Source organism: Elgaria multicarinata, chromosome 22 (genome assembly GCF_023053635.1).
Source record: "Elgaria multicarinata webbii isolate HBS135686 ecotype San Diego chromosome 22, rElgMul1.1.pri, whole genome shotgun sequence".
Taxonomy (NCBI): Eukaryota; Metazoa; Chordata; class Lepidosauria; order Squamata; family Anguidae; genus Elgaria; species Elgaria multicarinata.
Window position 1 is genome coordinate 15,939,289 of NC_086192.1, and position 20,105 is coordinate 15,959,393.

General features: G+C 54.0%; 2 protein-coding genes across 2 annotated transcripts; one reads left to right on the forward strand and one right to left on the reverse strand.

The window, feature by feature from the left end:
- Nucleotides 1-7,669: 7,669 nt before the first annotated feature.
- On the reverse strand, nt 7,670-8,353 carry LOC134412487 (claudin-3-like). Its single transcript, XM_063146380.1, has one exon. It carries the CDS (start codon nt 8,312-8,314, stop codon nt 7,670-7,672), a length of 645 nt encoding a protein of 214 aa, XP_063002450.1. The 5' UTR covers nt 8,315-8,353.
- A 9,666-nt stretch (nt 8,354-18,019) lies between these two features.
- LOC134412581 (claudin-4-like) lies at nt 18,020-18,762 on the forward strand. The gene has a single exon (XM_063146509.1). It carries the CDS (start codon nt 18,060-18,062, stop codon nt 18,687-18,689), a length of 630 nt encoding a protein of 209 aa, XP_063002579.1. The 5' UTR covers nt 18,020-18,059; the 3' UTR covers nt 18,690-18,762.
- The last annotated feature ends 1,343 nt before the right edge of the window (nt 18,763-20,105 follow it).

The following is a 20,105-nucleotide window of genomic DNA, read 5'->3' on the forward strand; positions in this document are numbered from 1 at the left end:
CCCAATCCACTTCTTTTATCTTTACAACAACCCTGTGAGGTAGGTTAGGCTGAAAAACAGTGAATGGTAGTGAGAGATAAGGCTACAATTAGAATCCATTACTAGTTCAATACTGTAACCCGGAGCTGGTGAACCTATGGCCCTGTAGATGCTGTTGGACTCCAATTCCCATATGCTCCACCCAGCATGATGGGAGTTGTAGTCCAGCAACAACTAGGAAGTTTCCACCTCCTAAGCACTGCACCACCCTGCCATCTGTCTGTGAAACAAGCCTGCATAGGTGGTGACAACACAGCCATTTGGGGGTGTGGTGAAACCTTTTTCTTGCTGTGCGTCTGCACCCCGCTGCAAAATCTGGCGCCGAGAAGAGGCTGAGCCCCCGTGCCTGTCTTCCAGGTGCTGCAGAGACCTGTGCCGCCTCTTTGGCCTCAGCCGGCATCACGGAGCCCCAGCCGGCCTGCCTGGGCTGTTGCCCTTGATGGCTGCGGAAGAGTTAAACGGGAGCTCAGTGTGCAGTCTGGCCCTGGGCCAAGTATCTTGTACCTGTCCCAGTATCGGTCATGTGCCCCTGGGTGTGGCGGCCGCACAAGCCCATGCTTTGTTCCCAGCGGAGCACCACAGAGCAACCCTTGTGCGCTCTCTGTTGACGAGCAACTCCACCATGACTGCGACTTAAGGCTGCAAACTGGGCTGCGGTCCCTCCCCTCCCCTCCTCCCCCCCTCCACAACAAAGAAACCGCTAAATGGGGGCCTGGAAGAAGAGGTGTCAAGTGGTGCAAGACGACCTGGCCATTGTGGCTCTGTGGGTCACGCTGCGGTTGTTGTGCCGCTGTTGCGAAGCACAAGGAGACCGGGGGCAGGATTTATTTTTTTCCACAGGCAGCGCGTTGGGAGGAGCATTGACGCCGGTGTGATTGTTTGGAAGCACTTTTTTTAAAAAAGCAAAGTGTGCAGTAGGATCTCTGAACATGTGCAGTGCGCCTGAACCTGGAGGGGGAACAGTGCCTCTGGAAATTCTTCACCCTCTTTGTGGAGGGGTGTGTGTGGGTGTGTTTCCCTGAATTTTTCTTCCCACCCCTTCCACAAAGAGGGTGAGGTGGGACGTAGAATTCCCTAACAGGTGATGGGAAAAGCATCCCGGAACGTTTCACAGCACGTTCTCTTCTGAGAAAGCGCAGCTCCGTTCGTACGGAAGAGAATAATATTGCAGGAAGAGATGAGCCGGCTTGCCTGGGCCCCTCCAGATGGTCGGGCTACAACTCCCATCACCCACAGCCATGGGGGTTGTAGTCCGACCATCTGGAGGGCCTCAGGCCGGCGAAAACAGCAACAAACTGAGAGGAAAGAGGATTGATAAGTCTAAGGAGCAATTTCACCGCGTCTCCATCAACCATATTAAAATATACTAGGTTGAGCCTGAAATTCTCTGTCCTATTCGTGGGCAGAAAAGTCAGGGCGGCGGGAGGCCTTTTGTCAAACATTCTGCGGCTTGAAATTCTCCAAGAAAATTCTTATTGCTGAGAAATTTGGGCCTCTTGCACAGCCGGCCTGGTCAGTTGGCATCCCATCGAGAGGGACGCAGCTTGCCAGTGTCCCCTAACAAGACCCCCGACCCATTTTCTTTGCTGCCCCTTTGGTATCATCTCTCTTTGCCTTTGCTTCCCCCTGCTGTGTCCCGAAAGGATGGAGAGACCCCGCGACCACCCCATCCGTGGTGGGCGTCAGCATGAGAATGGGCCCCCGGGAAGGTGCTCTCGGTGGCTGCTTCACCTCCGGTGGCTTCCCCAGAAAACTCCCCGGACCCTCCCTTGAGCGGGCGGTCGAAACTTCCTTCTCTGTTTACTAGCTTGTGATGGATGGTGATAAATGGGTTTCCTGGGGAACGGAGTCTTTTATGGGGAGGGTGGGGTGTTTCGATACGAGAGCAGAACGTTTTAAATTAATAAAGGAAGAATGCAAACTCGAGGTCTCGTAACTGAGAAGGCCAGCGTGGCGTTGTGGTTAGGATGTTGGACCAGGACTCAGGCGACCTGGGTTCTAGTCCACACTCTGCCGTGAAGCTCACTTAGGTGACTTTGGGCCAGTCACTGGCTCTCAGCCTTAACCTCCCTCACAGGGTTGTCATGCGGATAAAAAGGAGAAGAGGAGAACCACGCAAGCCGCCTTGGGGTTCTTGCAAGAAGAAGAAAAGTGGGATAGAAGTGTAATACATTTAAAAATAAATCATAGAATCATAGAATAGCAGAGTTGGAAGGGGCCTACAAGGTCATCGAGTCCAACCCCCTGCTCAATGCAGGAATCCACCCTAAAGCATCCCTGACAGATGGTTGTCCAGCTGCCTCTTGAAGGCCTCTAGTGTGGGAGAGCCCACAACCTCCCTAGGTAACTGATTCCACCGTCGCACTGCTCTAACAGTCAGGAAGTTTTTCCTGATGTCCAGCCGGAATCTGGCTTCCTTGAACTTGAGCCCGTTATTCCGTGTCCTGCACTCTGGGAGGATCAGCCTCCCCCAACCTGGTGCCCTCCAGTGTCCGTCTACCCTGGAGGGTGAACACTCCTGGAATGGGTGCCACCTTCGTGCAGTGGGTACACGGTTCCCCAAAGTCTTCTGCTCAGCCGCTCTCGGAAACCAAATTTTGGACTAGATGGACCTTTGGGTCTGATCCAGTAGGGCTACCCTGTGCAGGATTGCCTGCAGCCGGGGTTGAGAAAAGCGGTCCTCTGCATCTTCTCACACAGGGCCGAGAAAAGGTGCAAAGGAAGACATTCCCCCCCTTTCCGGGAACGTTGATCTCCTGGGCCGCTTGTCGGGCTCTGCTAGCTCTAGGGTGGCTAGGTGACCTCTTTTTCAGAGGGCCGTCCTCAGTTTTGCAGATCCGGTCGAGGGTCAGTCCTCTGTTTGAAAGCGTCCTGTCTTAGAACGGCTGTCCTGCGCAAGACTGGGTTAAAAGTCAAAGGACCGCCAGCAGGGAGAACCAGGGGGCTTGAATTTGCCCCTGTTCGCCGTCCCTGTTCAGTCTTCTCCACTATAGTGAGGTACATTTTATTTCTCTTTAAATTCCAGTCATTGTTTCGCCACTGGCATTTATACGTCGGCTTTAACACACGCAAATGTTACGCAAATTGGCACCTTACCCAGAACCCATCCATCCTTGCTCCTCCGCTGGAAGCAGCATTGCCGTGGCCTTCACACACTGTTCTGGGTTACGGCACTTTTCCCCGGCCATTCACCCCATCACGTTCCGCCGAACCAGTAGGGATGACATTCCGGAGTGGCCCGTTTGAAGGAGAGAAAAAAAGTTCCAAACGACTCTGAATTTAAATTAAAAAGAAAAAGAGCTAAATGTTTCTTTGTTAAAGCGTGATTGTCTACCGCAGCCTTCCTCAACCTGGGGCGCTCCAGATGTGTTGGACTACAACTCCCAGAATGCCCCAGCCAGCTGGCTGGGGCATTCTGGGAGATGCAGTCCAACACATCTGGAGCGCCCCAGGTTGAGGAAGGCTGGTCTACCGCCATCCATGAAACGCCCCCCCCCAATAATGTATTTATTTATTTTATTTATTTATTATTTATTAAGCATTTTTATAGCGCCGCCTCACTATTTCTGGCATCGAGGCGCTTTACAATAGCATATAAAACAATTCCACTAAAACCCTCAACCCGCATTTAACCTTTGTCTTGGGTCGGCAGCGTAGACGTTTCGTTTTGGAAATGGTGGTGCTCAGAATCTTTTCTCACTGTTTAAAAACAAGCGCTAATATTCTTACGGCATCAGGGCGCTTTCTATTTAAGCGGAGGTTTGGAAACATCTCGATATGTTAAAAAAATAATAGCTAGAAAAGTGTTTTAGCACTAATTAAAAAATTGAGTGAATAATAATAATAATAATAATAATAATAATAATAATAATAATAATAGGGTTATAAAACAGCCCCGTTTGTGAATGTTATACTGCAGGGCTTCCTCAGCTTCGCGCCCTCCAAAGGTCTTGGACCTCACCTCCCATAATCCCCACCCTGCATGAAATGTATGTCAACGAGGAGGCACTGTGATTCAATACTAAACACCCAGAGTCGAATCCAGACTGGGTGATACTTCGAGCATTGTTGAAATCAATGGGTCTACTTTAAGCAGGACTAAGCCCTTAGTGCGGAAGCAGCCACAGTTGGGATCTGGTCACCCTGCCAGGATACGAACCCGGTCTGTTCTGCTCCTGTTTCAACTGGACGGCAACTCCTGCCCATCCACCCACCCCCGGATCCTTCTGCATCTCTCCCCACGTCTGCGACGGCCTCGTTGCATTGTTTGCCTCGTATTTTGTAGCAGGTGAACCGAGCCCAGCAGGAGGGCGTGAGCAGCCGGTCACGCTCCCTGAACGAAGAACAAGGGGAAATAAACAAGGTGCTTGCTCAATCCGTCTTCTCGACTCGGAGCACGCAGGCAAGAGGTCCATTTCTTCCTCCTTCGAGCTGAGAAAAAGCAGGTTTGAGCCACCCTCGGCCGGGAAAGGAAGAACCCAAACCCAATTCGCACTCTGGTTCACACGCTGGCTACTTCTGCGTGATCAACAGACTTGATCTGTTTTACATACTTGGTGTGGGACGTGTGGAGCGATCGCATGTGGAAGTCTGCCTCTCTGAGCATGTGCCAAATGCAATGTCAACACCTAGCCACTGAGTAGACGCAAGGCGCTCACAAAGTTGCAGGGCTTTTCATTGCTTTGAAGGTTCCAGGTGAAACTAAAGGTGCCCTCTGCCCCGGAACGTATTGTTTGAGCCCAAGGCTTAATTGGACGCAGCTTGGAATGTTGTCTGTATCACCAGGGCTCGACCTTGCAATGGCTTGACAGCAATGAGACTATCGTCCTGGCTCACCCCCTACACCAGCCTTCCTCGACCTGGGGCGCTCCAGATGTGGGCATTCTGGGAGTTGTAGTCCAACACATCTGGAGCGCCCCAGGTTGAGGAAGGCTGCTCTACACGGTGGCAGCAGGGCTTTTGGTTCAGGGATGAGGGCCCAATCCACCAAGCGTTCCTTACAGCAGGGATGGGCTGTGCCTTCCAGCTGTTTTGGCTGACCAGCCTTAGCAAGGGGGGGGGGGGATGGGGCCTTGATTTCTTGCTGTGTCTCTCCCATTTGTGTCCCTATCTCCATTTCGTCATATAAACATTCCTCCTGCCCCTGGCAAAGGATAAAGGTTGGCGTTGATTTATCACCTCACCTTGACAACAAGCATTGAACTTTGAATCAGGTTTATTTCCTCTTTCTCCCTGTGGCCAAATCGATGGGGTCTACCCACTGGATCGCACGTAGTGAAGGTGCACAGCATCCTTGGATCAGGGACACGCTGATCTCTCCCTGGGGTGCAAAGGCCGGAGAGGTCGTGGTGGGAATCGCGGAACCGCTGAAGGAATGTGATTTGGGAGAGAATCGTTGGAGCCAAATGCCCTCGCTGTGTACACAGAAATGCACTAGCTGACACCTGATTTCTGAATCACAGTGAATGAGCCTGTTTTCAACTGCCCTGGAACAGAGCAATGGCCTAAAGACTTAAGGTGCTTCATCTAGTTTTTCTGGTGGTCCATCCACTTTCTTCTGTCCCCAAGATCTACTATTTCAAGATATGCTGCCCTGGCCTGTGGATGTTCCATTTAGCCGTCATGGGCACCCTCCACTGAGACTTCACTTCCTCCTCCTCTTCCATGAATTTCGCCCTTAATTTCCTTTTGAGCAAGCGGCCTTCCCCACAACTTTATTAACAAGGTGTGTACGCGTGTGCCACCGCCGCGTCTTTCTACCCATTCTTTCCATTACGTAGACGCACAACTCCTGTCTGTTTCAAAAGGACTTGATGTCGGAGAACATCCCAGTGGATTGGACCCCAAGGACCAGATCCCACGGGGTCCTACTCTGCTAATGTTGTGGACGCCCAGCTGCTTCGCCTTGCGTTGCATCCAGGGTTAGTCCTACTTAGAATAGTCTCGTTGGAATGAATGGGACTAAAGCCAGACTAACATGAGGTTCAACTCCTTCGCCATGAGGCTGTTGGGGGGATCATGCTTAACGCATGCTAGCATTAAGTAGAAAACCAGCCATTTAAAATCATCTGTCTTTCCCAACTTGGTTACCCCCTTCCCCGGGATGTGTTGGGCTGCAGCGTCAACAGGTTTCACCCCCTGTTCCAGAATACGAGTGGTTTTGCCTCAACCACTCACGGTCACCCTTTTGTTGAACCCATGGTTTTGAGCAAAGACCTGGACTCCACCAAGACCCCAATGGCCTCTCAAGTCTCGGCATGTTGGCCATGCGGGGGAGGCGGGTGTGCGTGCGTGTAATGACAGATGACGGAACGGCCAGCAACAAAACGGACGTGGCGCAAAGGAAAGAAGCGTCCCCCAGCCAAGAAGGGTGGGGATTTGGGACTTGCCAAAACAGCCCCTGTGTTCCCAGGTGGGCGGCATTTGCCAGCGTCCAAGCCGAAGCCGGGAGTCAAGAATGCAAGGTCCAGCTGGAGTACTAAAACAGAGTTTTATTTGTGGGAGGGGAGGGGATCGAGAGTGAAGGAAACACCATGTAACGTAGTCGGAACACAAAGCAGTGTGTAACAAACGTTCCCCCTGCCCCGTCCTGCCGTGGCCCCTGGGATCCCTCCTTGGAGGGAGGGGTTGGGAAGAGAACCTCCATGGAACTGTTGTTGGTCAAGATGGACGTGGCTCAATGGACCATGGACAGCCCCTCCTCTCCTCTCCCCAACCCCCAGTTCCCACCACCTTCCAGTCCAAAGGAGCCACGACCCACTGGCCGGCTTGTTCCCTCAGGGCAGAAGGAAGGTGAAGCCGTTGTCCTTCTCAAAGGGCCGGGCGTGGCCAGACGAAAGGCGTCGGCCATCTTATTCCTCGGCTCTGTAAAGTGCTGCGCGCCTCTTGGCCTCGGAAATGCCCGCTCGAATGGTCCAGTTGAACGTCCAAGGTTGGCCGTAGCGCTACTCTCTCTTACCAGGATGGGATTGTTCCCTTCTCTTGGGTCAGGCTCATTGGCTCAAGGCAAGAATGATCTATTATCAATCTACCTGTTTCACAATAATCTGGCAGCAGCCAGATCAACCAAATGGGGAGCATCTCCCCGGCTCTCTCCTTGTGGGGCCCTTTCTGCCCCCTGAGCCCCCCCCCACTCTCCCACCCTAACCCTTAACCAGCTCCCCCCCTCAGAAAGAACAGTCCAAGTTAGAGAAAAATGGAGTCCCGGCGTGTACGGCACGGTGGTGCCTTGAACAGCAACGCCAAGGTGGCCGTCCTCCAGGAACGACCAGGCCCCTACGTCCCGTGCCAACCCCAGTGGGACCGAGGACAGAGCTTGGACGGGGGTGGGGGTCGGGGGCTGATCAGCCAGGTCCAAGGAGGGGAAGGGGAGGCTTTCAGTTCAAAGGCAAACAGTATTGACAAGGCGGACAGGGAAGACACAGCCTGCAGAGTTCCTTCCCCCTTGCCTCCAGCGAGGTTGGAGCTGTAGTCCGAGGCTGTACACAAGTCATGTCCCTAGAAGCCGAACGTGAGTCTGTACGTTAAAACAAACCCTCTGAGGTTAAGTCTTGGTGGTGGTTCTTTCCTTGAGCAAGCAAAGGCGGAGTCAAGGACATCTTAACCGGCTGGCCGGCTGCGTCTCGCCGATTCACACGTAGTTCTTCTTGTCATAGCTGGCCAGCGTCGACTTGGGTGCCGAGTAGACCACGTTCGTGGGTCTGTACTTCTCATCCTTGGGGGGGCAGGAGCAGCAGAGCAGGGACCCCCCGAAAAGTAAGAGGGCTGCCGCCGCCCAGCCGATGTAGAGCGCGGCGCCCAGCTCTCGCTTCATCGGTTGGGGAACCGCAATGTTGTAGAAGTCGCGGATGATCTGGTTGGCCGACCAGCAGACGGGGATGAGGGTCATGAGGCCGGCCACCAGGAAGATGACCCCGGAGACGATGGTGACCTTGGACTTGGTGGTCTCTTCCTCGATGCAGCGGGTGCACTGCGCCCCCATGAGGAAGATTAAGATCCCCAGCGCCCCCAGGACGATGGCGATGACCATCAGGGCCCGGGCAGCCTGGATGTCCTGGGCCAGGGCCAGCATGGAGTCGTAGACCTTGCACTGCATCTGCCCCGTGCTCTGGACCACGCAGTCCATCCACAGCCCTTCCCAGGTGAACTGGGCCGTGACGATGTTGTAGCCGATGAAGGCCGTCACCTTCCACATGGGCAGCCCGCAGCACAGGATGGTGCAGATCCAGCCCAGGAGAGCTAGCGACACGCCGCCGATCTCCAAGCCCATCGACATGTTTTCACCGTGGGAGTTGGCCGCTGTTTTCCGGGTCAGTGTGCCTCTCTCTCTCTCTCCCTCTTGGCGTGTGGCTTCGCACAGAGCCCTCCAGGCACCCAAGCTCCGGGCGGATTTATAACTGTCCCGTCGTCGGGGCGGGCTGTGTTAGCTCAAGGCAGGGGCGTGGCTTCCCCAACGGACTCTCAACCTGCCCTTCCCTGGCACCCGTCCCCACTCCGTTTGTTTGCGGAGATGGCATTCGTCAGCGAGGGAGCCTCGCTCGGGAGGGCGAGCTGCAAACGGGCCCTGGATTCCAGCGGCTTGTTTGCCGTGACACTCGGCTGGCAAAGAAGGGCAGGGCTTTGGGCGGGAGGCAAAGCGCTCCAGAGTGTCTTTCAGGTCCTCCCAAGACCTCCTGGGTTGAACCTAAGGCTCCCTGGCTCCCTGGCTCTCTGCCGGTCAAGCAAAGGAGGAAGAGGAAGAACAAGAGCTGCTGGGAACGTCTATATGGAGAAGGTCGACTCATGGATGAAGGGGGTCCCTTGCAGATGTCTTGCCATGCAAGAGCCCTCAAAACTGGAGCTGGCATTGCTGTCAGGGCTCCCGCTTGCAAGGCGTCAGAGGCTGAACTTGCCCCTCCGGCTTTGTCACATGGCCGCCAGAGGTGCCGGAAGAGGGACTGAACTTTGTGGTAGAACCCAGAACCTTAACAAGTTCGCGCTTTCCTGGTTTCCAATTCCTGCAACTTGCGAAGTGTCTTTCTGGCTCTAGAAGCATCTAATCACATGCATAAATATTACCAAGCGCCCACCTGAGGCCTGCAGGGCTGAATTCACCACGTCCCTCCCCCATGCCCTTGCGGAAAGGCTTCGAGGATGTCAGCAGCAACAGCCGTTGGTCCAGCAAGGCATGGCTTCTTGATTTCATATGCCCTGAAGCAGTAAGCCTGTGGGCACCAGTTGCTGGGGAACATGGGCAGGACGGTGCCCTGCTTGTGGGTCCCTGGTCCACAGCTGGTCGGCCACTGTGGGAGGTCCATAACCTTCCCGTGTTTTCCCACTGCTTTTCACGTCTTTTTTTTTACTGTGGAAAATGTGTTGAGAAAAAAGGCAGACATGGTGCCTTTTGATGCTTAGCGCCAGGAGCCTTCTATCCGGAAGCGCTGAATGTCATCTATCTCCTCTGTGGTACGACATCATCTCCCTCAGGGTGATCACATGATAAAGGCCTCATCCAGAAGCGTCCCTTCACCCCATCCAAACATCCTGTCCAAGCTCATTTTCGTCCCCTGCTACCCGATCTTGGAGGCACCCTTTCGGCCTCAAAACCTGTCCGGGTCCTTCCGCAAGACGGAGGTGCCACTCGGCTATCGAGGCTGATCACGCTCGATAAGTCGCTTCCTCTTTATTTAAAAACATCGAAGCGTCTTATGGCGTCTTCGAGAGTAAGACGTTTATCGTAGCTTTGACCTTCGTGGACTTTAGACGTTCTTAGCCTCACCGCGACATGGTGTATTTACTCCCGATAACAGCCTGTCCTTTCAAACGTGATTATTTGGGGTTTCTCTAGGGAATGCTCAACCGGCAGGTTTACTACTCGTGCACTAAGGTGGTAAACAGATTTGTGCAGGCGCCGCCCGTTATAACAGTACGAAGTGAGGAAGCTGCTTTTAGGATTTGCTTCATCTTTCGTAACATCTCCAGTTGTTCCTAAAGGCTCTGGTCTGTCTCGGAGTGGGCCAGCAACATAGCTGAGTACCAGAGCATGAGGACTTATGTGGGGGTCCGATTCTGCCCATTTCCCAGTAATAGTAGCTGAATGAGATTGTTTTGCCAGAGTCCTCCCAGTGAAAGTGAACTTGGAAAGTCGCCCTGAGCTGGCAGGGATCATAGAATAGCAGAGTTGGAAGGGGCCTACAAGGCCATCGAGTCCAACCCCCTGCTCAATGCAGGAATCCACCCTAAAGCATCCCTGATAGAGCCATGTGTATCCAACAGGTGGTGTTTGGAATAGAACCGCTTTGATTTTTTAAAACCTGGTTTCACGCACCCCCTTCCGAAAGCAAACAAGCACATGTTCTTTAAATCAGGGAAATCAGGGGGTGCCCTGAGGGCTGAGTTCAATTTTGGAGACATTTTTGGGTGTGTGTGTGTGTGCATTTCAAAGGTGGGCGGAGCCAAAGGAAAAAAGAGGTGTGGCCAAAATTCCAAAAGTACAACCCTGTTTTTGTTCAAAACTCTTCTTGCCAGTCACTAAGGCTTTGGGGAGGCATTTCAGCCCCTTTTAGAATCGGGGAGGGGGCAGGGGGCGTGACCATCAAGTAATTGGTGATCAGGGGCAATGGGGTGTGGCCAAGAGGAGAGGGTGTGGCCGTCATGGAGACCCCGGAGGAAGACGTCGCCATGCCACAAATTAAAAAAAGCGTGCTCTTTGTGTGTTTGTTTTTAAAATCCTCGGTGGTGGTGGTGGGGCAGTGAACCCTAGCTATGGCCCTGAAAGGTATTTTGTTGGGCGCTTCAACAAAATGTTGCAGCGTGGAGCGTTCCAGTTGAGGATTGCATCCATCCCCTTTCCCCAGATATTCCATTTTGACCCACCCAACTTTCTGTGTGGTTTTTTTTAAAAAAAACATGGCTGGGTTGGGGCTGGCTGACTTATGTACTCAACGGAGGTTGCCTGGGATTGTCCCGGGGTTCACATGAAAACAAGGAGACGAAGACACAGGGAAGGCCCTAATGCCTCTTGAGCTTTGCAAAGATGGACAGTCAGTTGAGGTTTAAGTTTGTTTGACCCTTAGGCTCCGGTAGTAATGCCGAGAAAGGTCCTTTTCAGCCTAAGACTCTGGTGACTCCCTGCCAGTCGGAAGTCCTTGGCTAGAACGACCAACGATCCGTTTGGCAATCAGGCAGTTTCATCTGAGCGCTGAGGGACATCCGGCTGACCACCGTTGGAGACAGAGCACTGGGCCAGGCGGCCGTTAGCAGAATCCTTTGTGGCAGGCCTTAACGGAGCTCCACTTTCCGATCAGGAGTTTATTTAAGCTCTGCTGCAATCGCCTTGAAGCAGCCACTTCAAGCGAAGCTGTTTGTTTGCCGTTGCGTTTATTCTCTCCCTGGGTACACATCCTCAGGCGGTTCCTTATCGACGACGCGATGCTCCGGTTTCTCGGACGCGCGGCCCTCCTGCGCAAGAGGATGAAGTGGAGCGCGCCCGACGCGGGGCGGCGGTGGGGCCGCAACAAGGCCGAAAACACCTGTTTCGGTTATGGGGAAACTTGGTCCTTCTCCCAAGGCCACGGGTTTTATGGGCAAGCCAACCGCTGCCTCATATAAAAAACAAACAAACTTTCAGTTCAGCAAACCCAGCCCAGGACACTTCCCCACCTGAGGAGAAGGACAAGGTGTCCTTCCGCCTGCAGAAGAGGATTGGACAGGCCACTGGGTCTTATTTCGATACCGGCAATAAGGCAGCGCCCCTCTTGAGGGCAGCAGGGTCGCTTAGGGGGAGCAGGGCAGGCTGTGTGACCCACACAACTCTCTGTCCACTGCCACCTCTCCCTGCCTGGCCCCTGAAGCAGCGGCTTCACTCCTCCTAATGAGAGGGCCGGCCCTGCATCAGACCATTTCTTTGAATATTCAGCTTTTGTTTAGAGCCGGGGTGCACAACCAGTAGGCCCTGGGCCGAAAGGGGCCCTCCAAAGCCTTTACTGCAGTCCCCCAAGGGTGTAGTCCCCCACAGACAACAGCACTGTCCAGCTCATGAAAATGTATTTGATTTTTTAAATGGATAACCCACCACCACCACCACCACTTCATCCCCAGGGGGATTCTGGAAGTGGGGGAGAAATAGACCAGGCTGGGCTGACGTGAATCCAGCCGGGCTCAACCTCACAAAAGCTTCTGCCGCAATTCATGATTTTGTTGCAACTTCCTTTGCAGGGCTTCTTGGCTGGTCTTTGCTGCTCTATGCTCTAGGACAAAGATGGCGGCCACACCTGAGAGCCCCCGTCCCCCTGGGTTCGGTTTCTCTCCACCATTTTTCATTTGGAACAGTTGTGAAATCTCCTCGGGCATTGTGTGTATCTCCCTCTCCCTCTCTCTCTCTCCGCCCCCCCTCGTATTTCCTCATATTTGGGATGTGAGAGCAGAGATGTTGCCACTGCAATTTCACGACGGGCGTTTTCTGGGTTTCGGGTTTCTTGTGGGCCTCGCGGTATCCCACCGGCTCCTGGCGTCGAGCTTCAGTTTGCAAACATTGCGGCTTTTTCGTGGCTGCTTCATCACTGCTGTTTTGTTTGCCCAACAGGGCTCCTCGGAGGGACGCAGGGGCCGGCCGAAGGTGCCGCTGCAGGAAGAGGCACTGGGTGTGTTTACGTGTTTGCTTGTGTGTGTGTGCTAAGAAAAGTCCCTTGTGTCTACGTGTTTCCGTGACTGTGTCTCTTTACGTCTGTGTGAGACTCTGTCAGTGTCTGTGTCCCCTTCTCTGTGTGTGTTTCTCTCTCTGTGTGTGTGTAACCGTGTCTGATGTGTGTGGCTCTGCGTATGCACATGTGTGTGTGTTTGTAGGATATTCGGCTTTCTTTAGAAGGCACTACTGCCCATTTAGCATCGTCACGCTACTGCTGAAAGAAGCGTAGAAGAAGGAGGAGCGGAAAAACGGCTTCAGGATGTCGTGGCCCAGTTTTGGAACGCACTTTCAGTGGCGCCGCACCAAGGAACAACCAGGCCTCCCTTCACACGCTCAGCAGCACTTCTGCGCTGCTGCGCAGTAATGATGGCGAGTGTCGGTCCCTGACACCCGCGAACGGAGGCGTGAATGTTTACGAGGCAGCGGGTGGAGCAGGTCTGGGAAGCCAGAGTGGCGAGATAATGACGAGAGCAAACAAGAAAAAGATTAAACAATAACAATACGTAACACCAGCAACACTGTCTTTCCCATTGTGCCGCGCTTGCTCCGAGCAACTTTTGGGGAGGGCTGCCGCCTCCACCTCCTTTTTATCCGCACAACCGTCCTGTGAGGTAGGCGAGGCTGCGGAAGCGTGACTCGCTGAAGGTCACCTGGTACGCTTCTGCGGCCGCGTGAGGGTTTGAACACAGGTCTTCTATGTTCACTACACCACAGCGCCTCTCGTGAACAAGTTTTCCAGAGTATTCTTGGCCCTGTATCTTGGAACGCCTGAGTTCCCCAACCGGGCCACCTTTCAGATGTGCAGGACTACAACCCCCAGCATCAGGGGATGCTGGGGGTTGTAGTCCCGCACATCTGAAAGGTTGGAGAAGGAGGTGACTTCGGCGCTCCCTAAACAAAGCCCCCCCCCCAGCAACCTCCTCTCTTCCAGGCCCATGCCTGTGACGGATCCCAGCATCTCTCACCAGCGTCTTGGCTGCTTCTCCCCGCCTCCCCTGGCCACCTGCCTGGCCTGGCCTTCCCTCGCTCTCTCAGGAACTTGTCCTGCAGCTCCGCTGGAAGCTCAAGGACCCCTGGCAGCCACCCCATCCCTCCCTCCCTCCCTGCCTGCCTGCCTGCCTGCCTTTGCCATCTCCTGGGACGGCTCACTCGCTTGCGGGCAGCCGGACGAAGCTCAGCAGGTGAGTGAGCCTCCCTCCTCGTCCTTCGCCCCCACCCCCACCCAGGTACGACCCACCTGCCCATCCCAGATGTCCAGCAAATGGAGGCCTGTCTCCAGGCCTTTCCAGAGCTCCCCAAGACAGCACTCGCCAGAAGATATTCCTGGCCGTCATGCCATTGAGACGGGATGGCGCTCTGCCTTGCATCTCCGGAGACAGGCTGGGGTCCCACCAAGCCAGGGACAGCAGCCTTCGAGGAGGCTTGTGCGTCCCCCACCCAAGTGGTCTTTACTAAGAATTTGAGATGAGGGACGGCGACCTCTAGGCCTTTTGCGTGACAGCTCCCCTAAGTCTCGGCCAGCCTGGCCACCAGTGGGGGATGATGGGAGTTGTACTACAAGATGTTTCCGTGACTCAGACTGAAAGAACTGGGCATGTTTAGCCTGGAGAAGAGAAGATTGAGGGGAGACATGAGAGCACTCTTCAAATACTTGAAAGGTTGTCACACAGAGGAGGGCCAGGATCTCTTCTCGATCCTCCCAGAGTGCAGGACACGGAATAACGGGCTCAAGTTAAAGGAAGCCAGATTCCAGCTGGACATCAGGAAAAACTTCCTGACTGTTAGAGCAGTACGATAATGGAACCAGTTTACTTAGGGAGGTTGTGGGCTCTCCCACACTAAAGGCCTTCAAGAGGCAGCTGGACAACCCTCTGTCAGGGATGCTTTAGGGAGGATTCCTGCATTGAGCAGGGGGTTGGACTCGATGGCCTTGTAGGCCCCCTTCCAACTCTGCTATTCTATGATTCTATGTCTAGAGTGGGCTGCCCAGGTCTGAGAACTAGCGTGTGTCTGGAGTATCAGGCCGCCATCCGTTAGGGGCCCAAATGCCCAAAGTACTAGCATATTGTGCCTGAGGAGAGGCATTTTAACTTTTTCAGGATGGGGCGGGTGGGTGGGGGGAACTGCACAAATGCCAGGACATGGTCAAATGGAGAGATGTTTCGTTTGCATTCCGCATTTGCAGAATTGTTCCTGGCTGCCACTAGAACCCCCTTTTACCCCACCCTCGGTCTGAGCACATGGACACCCACAGGTCTTGCCCCAAGCACAGATAACGTGTGTGGAGATGAATGAAATTTCCCAGGCCGGCTCAATCATACGCCAACCCTATCCTGTTTCATGTCTCTATCTCTCTGTGTGTGAGAACATTCCTGGCTGCCACGGCCTTGTTGGGGTGGATGGAGGAGGTGCCTCCCTGCCCCGCCGTTCGTGCGCCTTGGGTTTCTGCGCACCTCATTTTGCAGACCTTTCCCCAACGGGGGATCACGTGGGTCGATGAAGTTTGAACTTTCAAGCTGGTGGGAAACCACCCTGGCCACATGGATGCCTTGAAATGCGCGAGTCAGTGCGTGATAAAGCGGGCGATGGACTGCTGACTGGGATTTTTATCTCTGAACGCATGCGATAAACGGAATGTAAATATGAAACTCCTGTTTATTGATAATGCATTATTCATATATAAGCTACTGCCATGATGATCTGCCACCTCGCTGAGTTTTGAGGGGGTAATTTTTGGGGGGGCCGTGGGCTCATTTGCAGACGGTTGTAGTGGTGGCAGCATTAGGTGGGACACATATGCCTTTCACCCCCTTTTCTGGATCGGAATGACTTCCTGAGCAGCAATTCGTTTTAGAGGGGTCATCTCTGGATGTTTTGAACGACAACTCCCGGAAGCTCCAGACAATGGCCATGATTTCTAGGCGCTGCAGGAGCAAACTCTCGGAGGACACCTTGAAATGCCCCACCGTTGTCTCAGGGACAAATGACTCGCCCAGCGTGCAGCCTTGATCATAGGCTGGGTTCCGGCCCTACTCTGGCCTGAAGCACAAAAAGGATCCAAGTTGAACGGCACAACCCCAGGCATGGCTACCCCGAAGCCAGCCTCATTGAGTTTAATGGCACTTACTCCCAAGTAAGTGGGTAGAGGATTGCTGCCTAAACAGCCAAAGGAACCATTTACACCTGCAGCTGGGAAGGGCACACACCCCGCCGCCCGCCCCGGTTTAGAGCAGCTGGTGCTTCCCAGGAATATGCCTGTTTTGCACATCCCACAGAGCAGCAATTGGCCATGCGCCCCAATGAGCACACCTGAATGATATGCCAGTGCTTGACACCACAAAGTTATCCCCACGCAGGCCAAGTTGAAATATCAGCACACCTAAAACCAAACGCCTGTGAGGTGTGATTCAGCCCCTGCAGTTTCTGCTGGTGTCTTTCTGTTCCGTGTGTGTTGCAGAGAAACCCATCCGTTTCGGCACGCTTGCGCCATACATCACTGAAGGCACCACACGGGAGTGTGACCTACATGTATCAACCTGGGCACATTTTGCACCTGAGTTCAAGTTTAGAAAACAAACCAGCTCTGGGGCACTGTCAGGAGTCAAAGTTCTTCTTCTTCTTCTTCTTCTTCTTCTTCTTCTTCTTCTTCTTCTTCTTCTTCTTCTTCTTCTTATTCTTATTCTTTTCCTCCTCCTCCTCCTCCTCCTCCTCCTCCTCCTCCTCCTCCTCCTCCTCCTCCTCGATAAAATAAATTCCCCTTCTCTTTCTCCTTCTTGCTAATAGGTCCTCCTCCTCCTCCTCCTCCTCCTCTTCTTCTTTTTCTCCTCCTCCTCCTTGATAAAATAAATTCCCCTTCTCTTTCTCCTTCTTGCTAAAAGATCTTCCTCCTCCTCCTCCTCCTCCTCCTTGATAAAAGAAATTCCCCTTCTCTTTCTCCTTCTTGCTAAAAGGTCTTCTTCCTCCTCCTCCTCCTCCTCCTCCTCCTCCTCCTCCTCTTCTCCTCCTCCTCCTCCTCCTCCTCCTTCTTGTCCACAAGATTATTTTTATTTATTTATTAAAAGTGTTTTTAGCCCACTCCTCAGCCCCCAAAAGGCTCCCGAAGCAGCTGACAACCGGTCACTAAAAACAAGACAGTCCCAGCCTGAAGGCTTACAATCTAAAAAGATGCAGCACGCAAGGAAAAAGGGATGAGGTGGGAAAAGGAAAGAAATGTATATTAAAAATCTTAACATGAAAAGGGCTGGACAAATGATGGCGCTTCCGCTGTCATCTCCCTCTGTAAAGAAATTAAGGAAACCTCACTCGATGGAGCAAGACCCGTTCAGCCAGGTACTGAGCAGAACTTCCTCACCCTTTCTGATGTGGTAACCTCTGCCGCCCAGACTGGTTCGGTGCTCTCAGTGACGGGTGTGGGCCTCAGTGACTGCAGACATCACAGCCTCTGAGAATGAAGTGATTCAACCACGGACGCCCTACAACCAGCTTGCGTGGCGTTGGAGCAGGCCAGCTGGGCCACGGAGTTCTCTCCGGGGGGCTGCTGCAGGAAGGATGGGGAGGCCTCCTTTTCTCACGCCAGGCGATGCTTCCGCTGTCGAACCTGCTGCCACCACTTGCATTGTTGCGGCAGGAACGGTTGCCCAAAGGAACTTGTGGTCATCAGCCAACACAGCTCAATGGAGCCCCCATGTGCAGGAGCAGTTTACCCCTGAACAAATGACACAGGAAGGATGTGCCTTTCACAGCCTGCTTGCGGGCTTCCCTAGTGCATTTGGCTGCCCACAGTTGGAGACAGGATACTGGGCAGCAAAGCAATTTTTACATTCTAGGAAGGGCAGGAGCGGGCAAGTTCTGTCTCTCCTGGCCTGCGGCTCCCATCAAGCCAAGCAGCAACTTGGAACTGGCAAGATGTTTGGGTAGGGATGATGGGAATTGTAGTCCCAAACATCTTGCCAGTTCGAAGTTGCCGCTTGGTTCTGCCCGGCGAAATTACCGCCAAGAGCCGGAAGGCGAAAGCTTCCGACTGAGTGGCCTCTTGGCCGTCCCGCCGTGCTTCTCTTCTTGTCCCGGCAGGGATTTCCCCCGTACTCGTTGCAGGGATACGCATCCCTTCCTGCCGGGATGGAAAAGCCAGGATCCCAGGACTGCAAGCCAAGAGGAATCCCGGGGAACAGGTTTGAGTCTCCGCATCTGTTCAGACTGGATGGAGTCGGAGAAACCCCACCCATCCCGGCACCCTATAATTTATCCCAATTTGCCACCTGCAGCTGACTAGAGCCGCACCGTCTCCAGCTGCTGCAGTTCTTCCTGCTTTCCCACTCGGCTAAAGGCGCGCGGAGAGACGCGGGAGGCGACCGCCATGGCCTCCATGGGGATCCAAGTCGTGGGCATCGCCCTCTCGGTCCTGGGCTGGCTGGGCACCATCCTGTGCTGCGGGCTGCCCATGTGGAGGGTGACGGCCTACGGCAACACCAACATCTTGTTGGTCCAGATGATCTGGGAGGGGCTGTGGATGGACTGCGTGGTCCAGAGCACCGGGCAGATGCAGTGCAACATCTACGAGTCCATGCTGGCCCTGCCACAGGACATGCAGGCCGCCCGGGCCCTGGTGGTCATCGCCATCGTGTTGGCCATCGTGGGCGTCGTCTTCTCCGTCTTGGGGGGCAAATGCACCAACTGCATGGAAGACGAGGGCCCCAAGGCCAGGGTCATCATCGGGGCCGGCGTCTCCTTCCTCCTCTCGGCCCTCCTGCTCCTCATTCCCCTCTGCTGGATCGCCAACAACATCATCCGGGACTACTACAACCCCATGGTCCCCGAGAGCCAGAAGCGGGCGTTTGGTTACTCGCTCTACATCGGCTGGGCCTCTTGCGCCATGCTCCTCATCGGAGGGGCCCTGTTGTGCTACAACTGTCCCCTGAGAAAAGAGAAGCCGTATTCGGCCAAGTACACGGCCACCCGATCCGTCCCGGCCAGTAACTACGTCTAAACGCGGTCCCCGACGCCCAGTTGTGCCTGGGGACTTTCCCCACCCTGGAGGTGGATCTAAAAGACTGAGTAGATTCGAGTGGGGGAGACCCCCTCCATCAGTGCTGTATCCATTCTGTGCTGCTGCCTGAGCCCCCGCGTGTTTTTATCTCGACTCCCAAACCGTCCCCGAAGAACCCAGGCTGGTGGACACGAGCGGTGTGGCTTCCGCTCACCCGAGGTGGGCAGAGAACCGGGTTCTCCTTCCAGCTCTGCCAGAAAAGTTGTCTTCAAGATCATCCAGTTGACATTGTCCTTTTCGGAGGGGTTAGAGAGCTCCGGGGTGGGTGGGGTGGTTCTCTGTGCACGTGAGATCAAGCGGAGAGCCAAAATGTGAAGGGGCAGCAACAGGTGGTTGTTTTTGTTCTTTGAGGTGTGTATGTGACGGGGTGACTTCCAGAAGTCTTTTTGGATTGAATTAGAATTGGAAGGTGGACCCCTAGCTGGTGCGTTACAGTGAGATGGTGCTTGCAGCAGGGGCGGGCAGGGTCTAAACCCCGGAGGAGGCTGGACGTCTCCGTGTTTGGGGCCTTGGGCTGTGGAACGGAGATGTCCAAGAGATGTCCCTTAAGGGCCTTTGGAATCCGTGCCCGGCCATCTGTTTACCTGGTTAGTGAGGGTCCCAACATCTGGGGCTCCTGTTCAGCGCCTTTTCTTTTGCGTAGGTTTTTAACATGTGCCTGGAGAATTGAGAATGGTGCCGCCCCCCCCCCCCACCGTGCCCCCTCCCCAGCCCTCTGAAGCCAGAGCCTTCGTGTGGGGCAGCTCCTTGGGGGAAAGCACATGGGCTTCCTCGGGTGTAAGAGGTTTCAGTGGGAAAGAAATGCTGGCCGCCCTGCTCTCAGAAGCTATGGCTGGATCATGAGTTGTTGATCATGAGTTTGCAGCTCCAGGCTGCTGTGCAGAGGCAGCAGCGGGGATTCAGATTTGTCCTGGCTCTTCAGGGACCAGGGCAGGAATTTAAATTGAGCAAGGAAGGGAAAGGCCAGAAGAACAAGAGCAGAAGTGAGGCGCTGCTGCTTCTTCATCTCTTCTTGCTTAACTTTGCTGAAACCCCGGGAAAGCTACCAGTTTTCAGTGCTGGGAGCAATTAGGAGGGACAATTTTACCAACACATGGAGCAGCCTTCCCCAAACTGGCCCCCTTTAGAAGCCTTGGACTACAACTCCCATTATCCCTGCACAGGATAGAATCCCCCCCCCCAGAAGCTAAAGATGGAAATGGAGTTTTCAGGGTGGGGGGTTGTGCAATTTTGGAAGTGCGCTCTTGCGCAACTGCACATTTTCAAATGCAAAACACAAGCTCAGAAAACTGTACAAGTTTCTTGGGAACTAAATACCTGGTTGCATTCGCATTCAGTGTTGCAGGTGGGTCATGT

Bases quoted from the DNA above. Each gene is read 5' to 3' on its own strand.
- LOC134412581 (XM_063146509.1), top strand. From the start codon at position 18,060: ATGGCCTCCATGGGGATCCAAGTCGTGGGCATCGCCCTCTCGGTCCTG.
- LOC134412487 (XM_063146380.1), bottom strand. From the start codon at position 8,314: ATGTCGATGGGCTTGGAGATCGGCGGCGTGTCGCTAGCTCTCCTGGGC.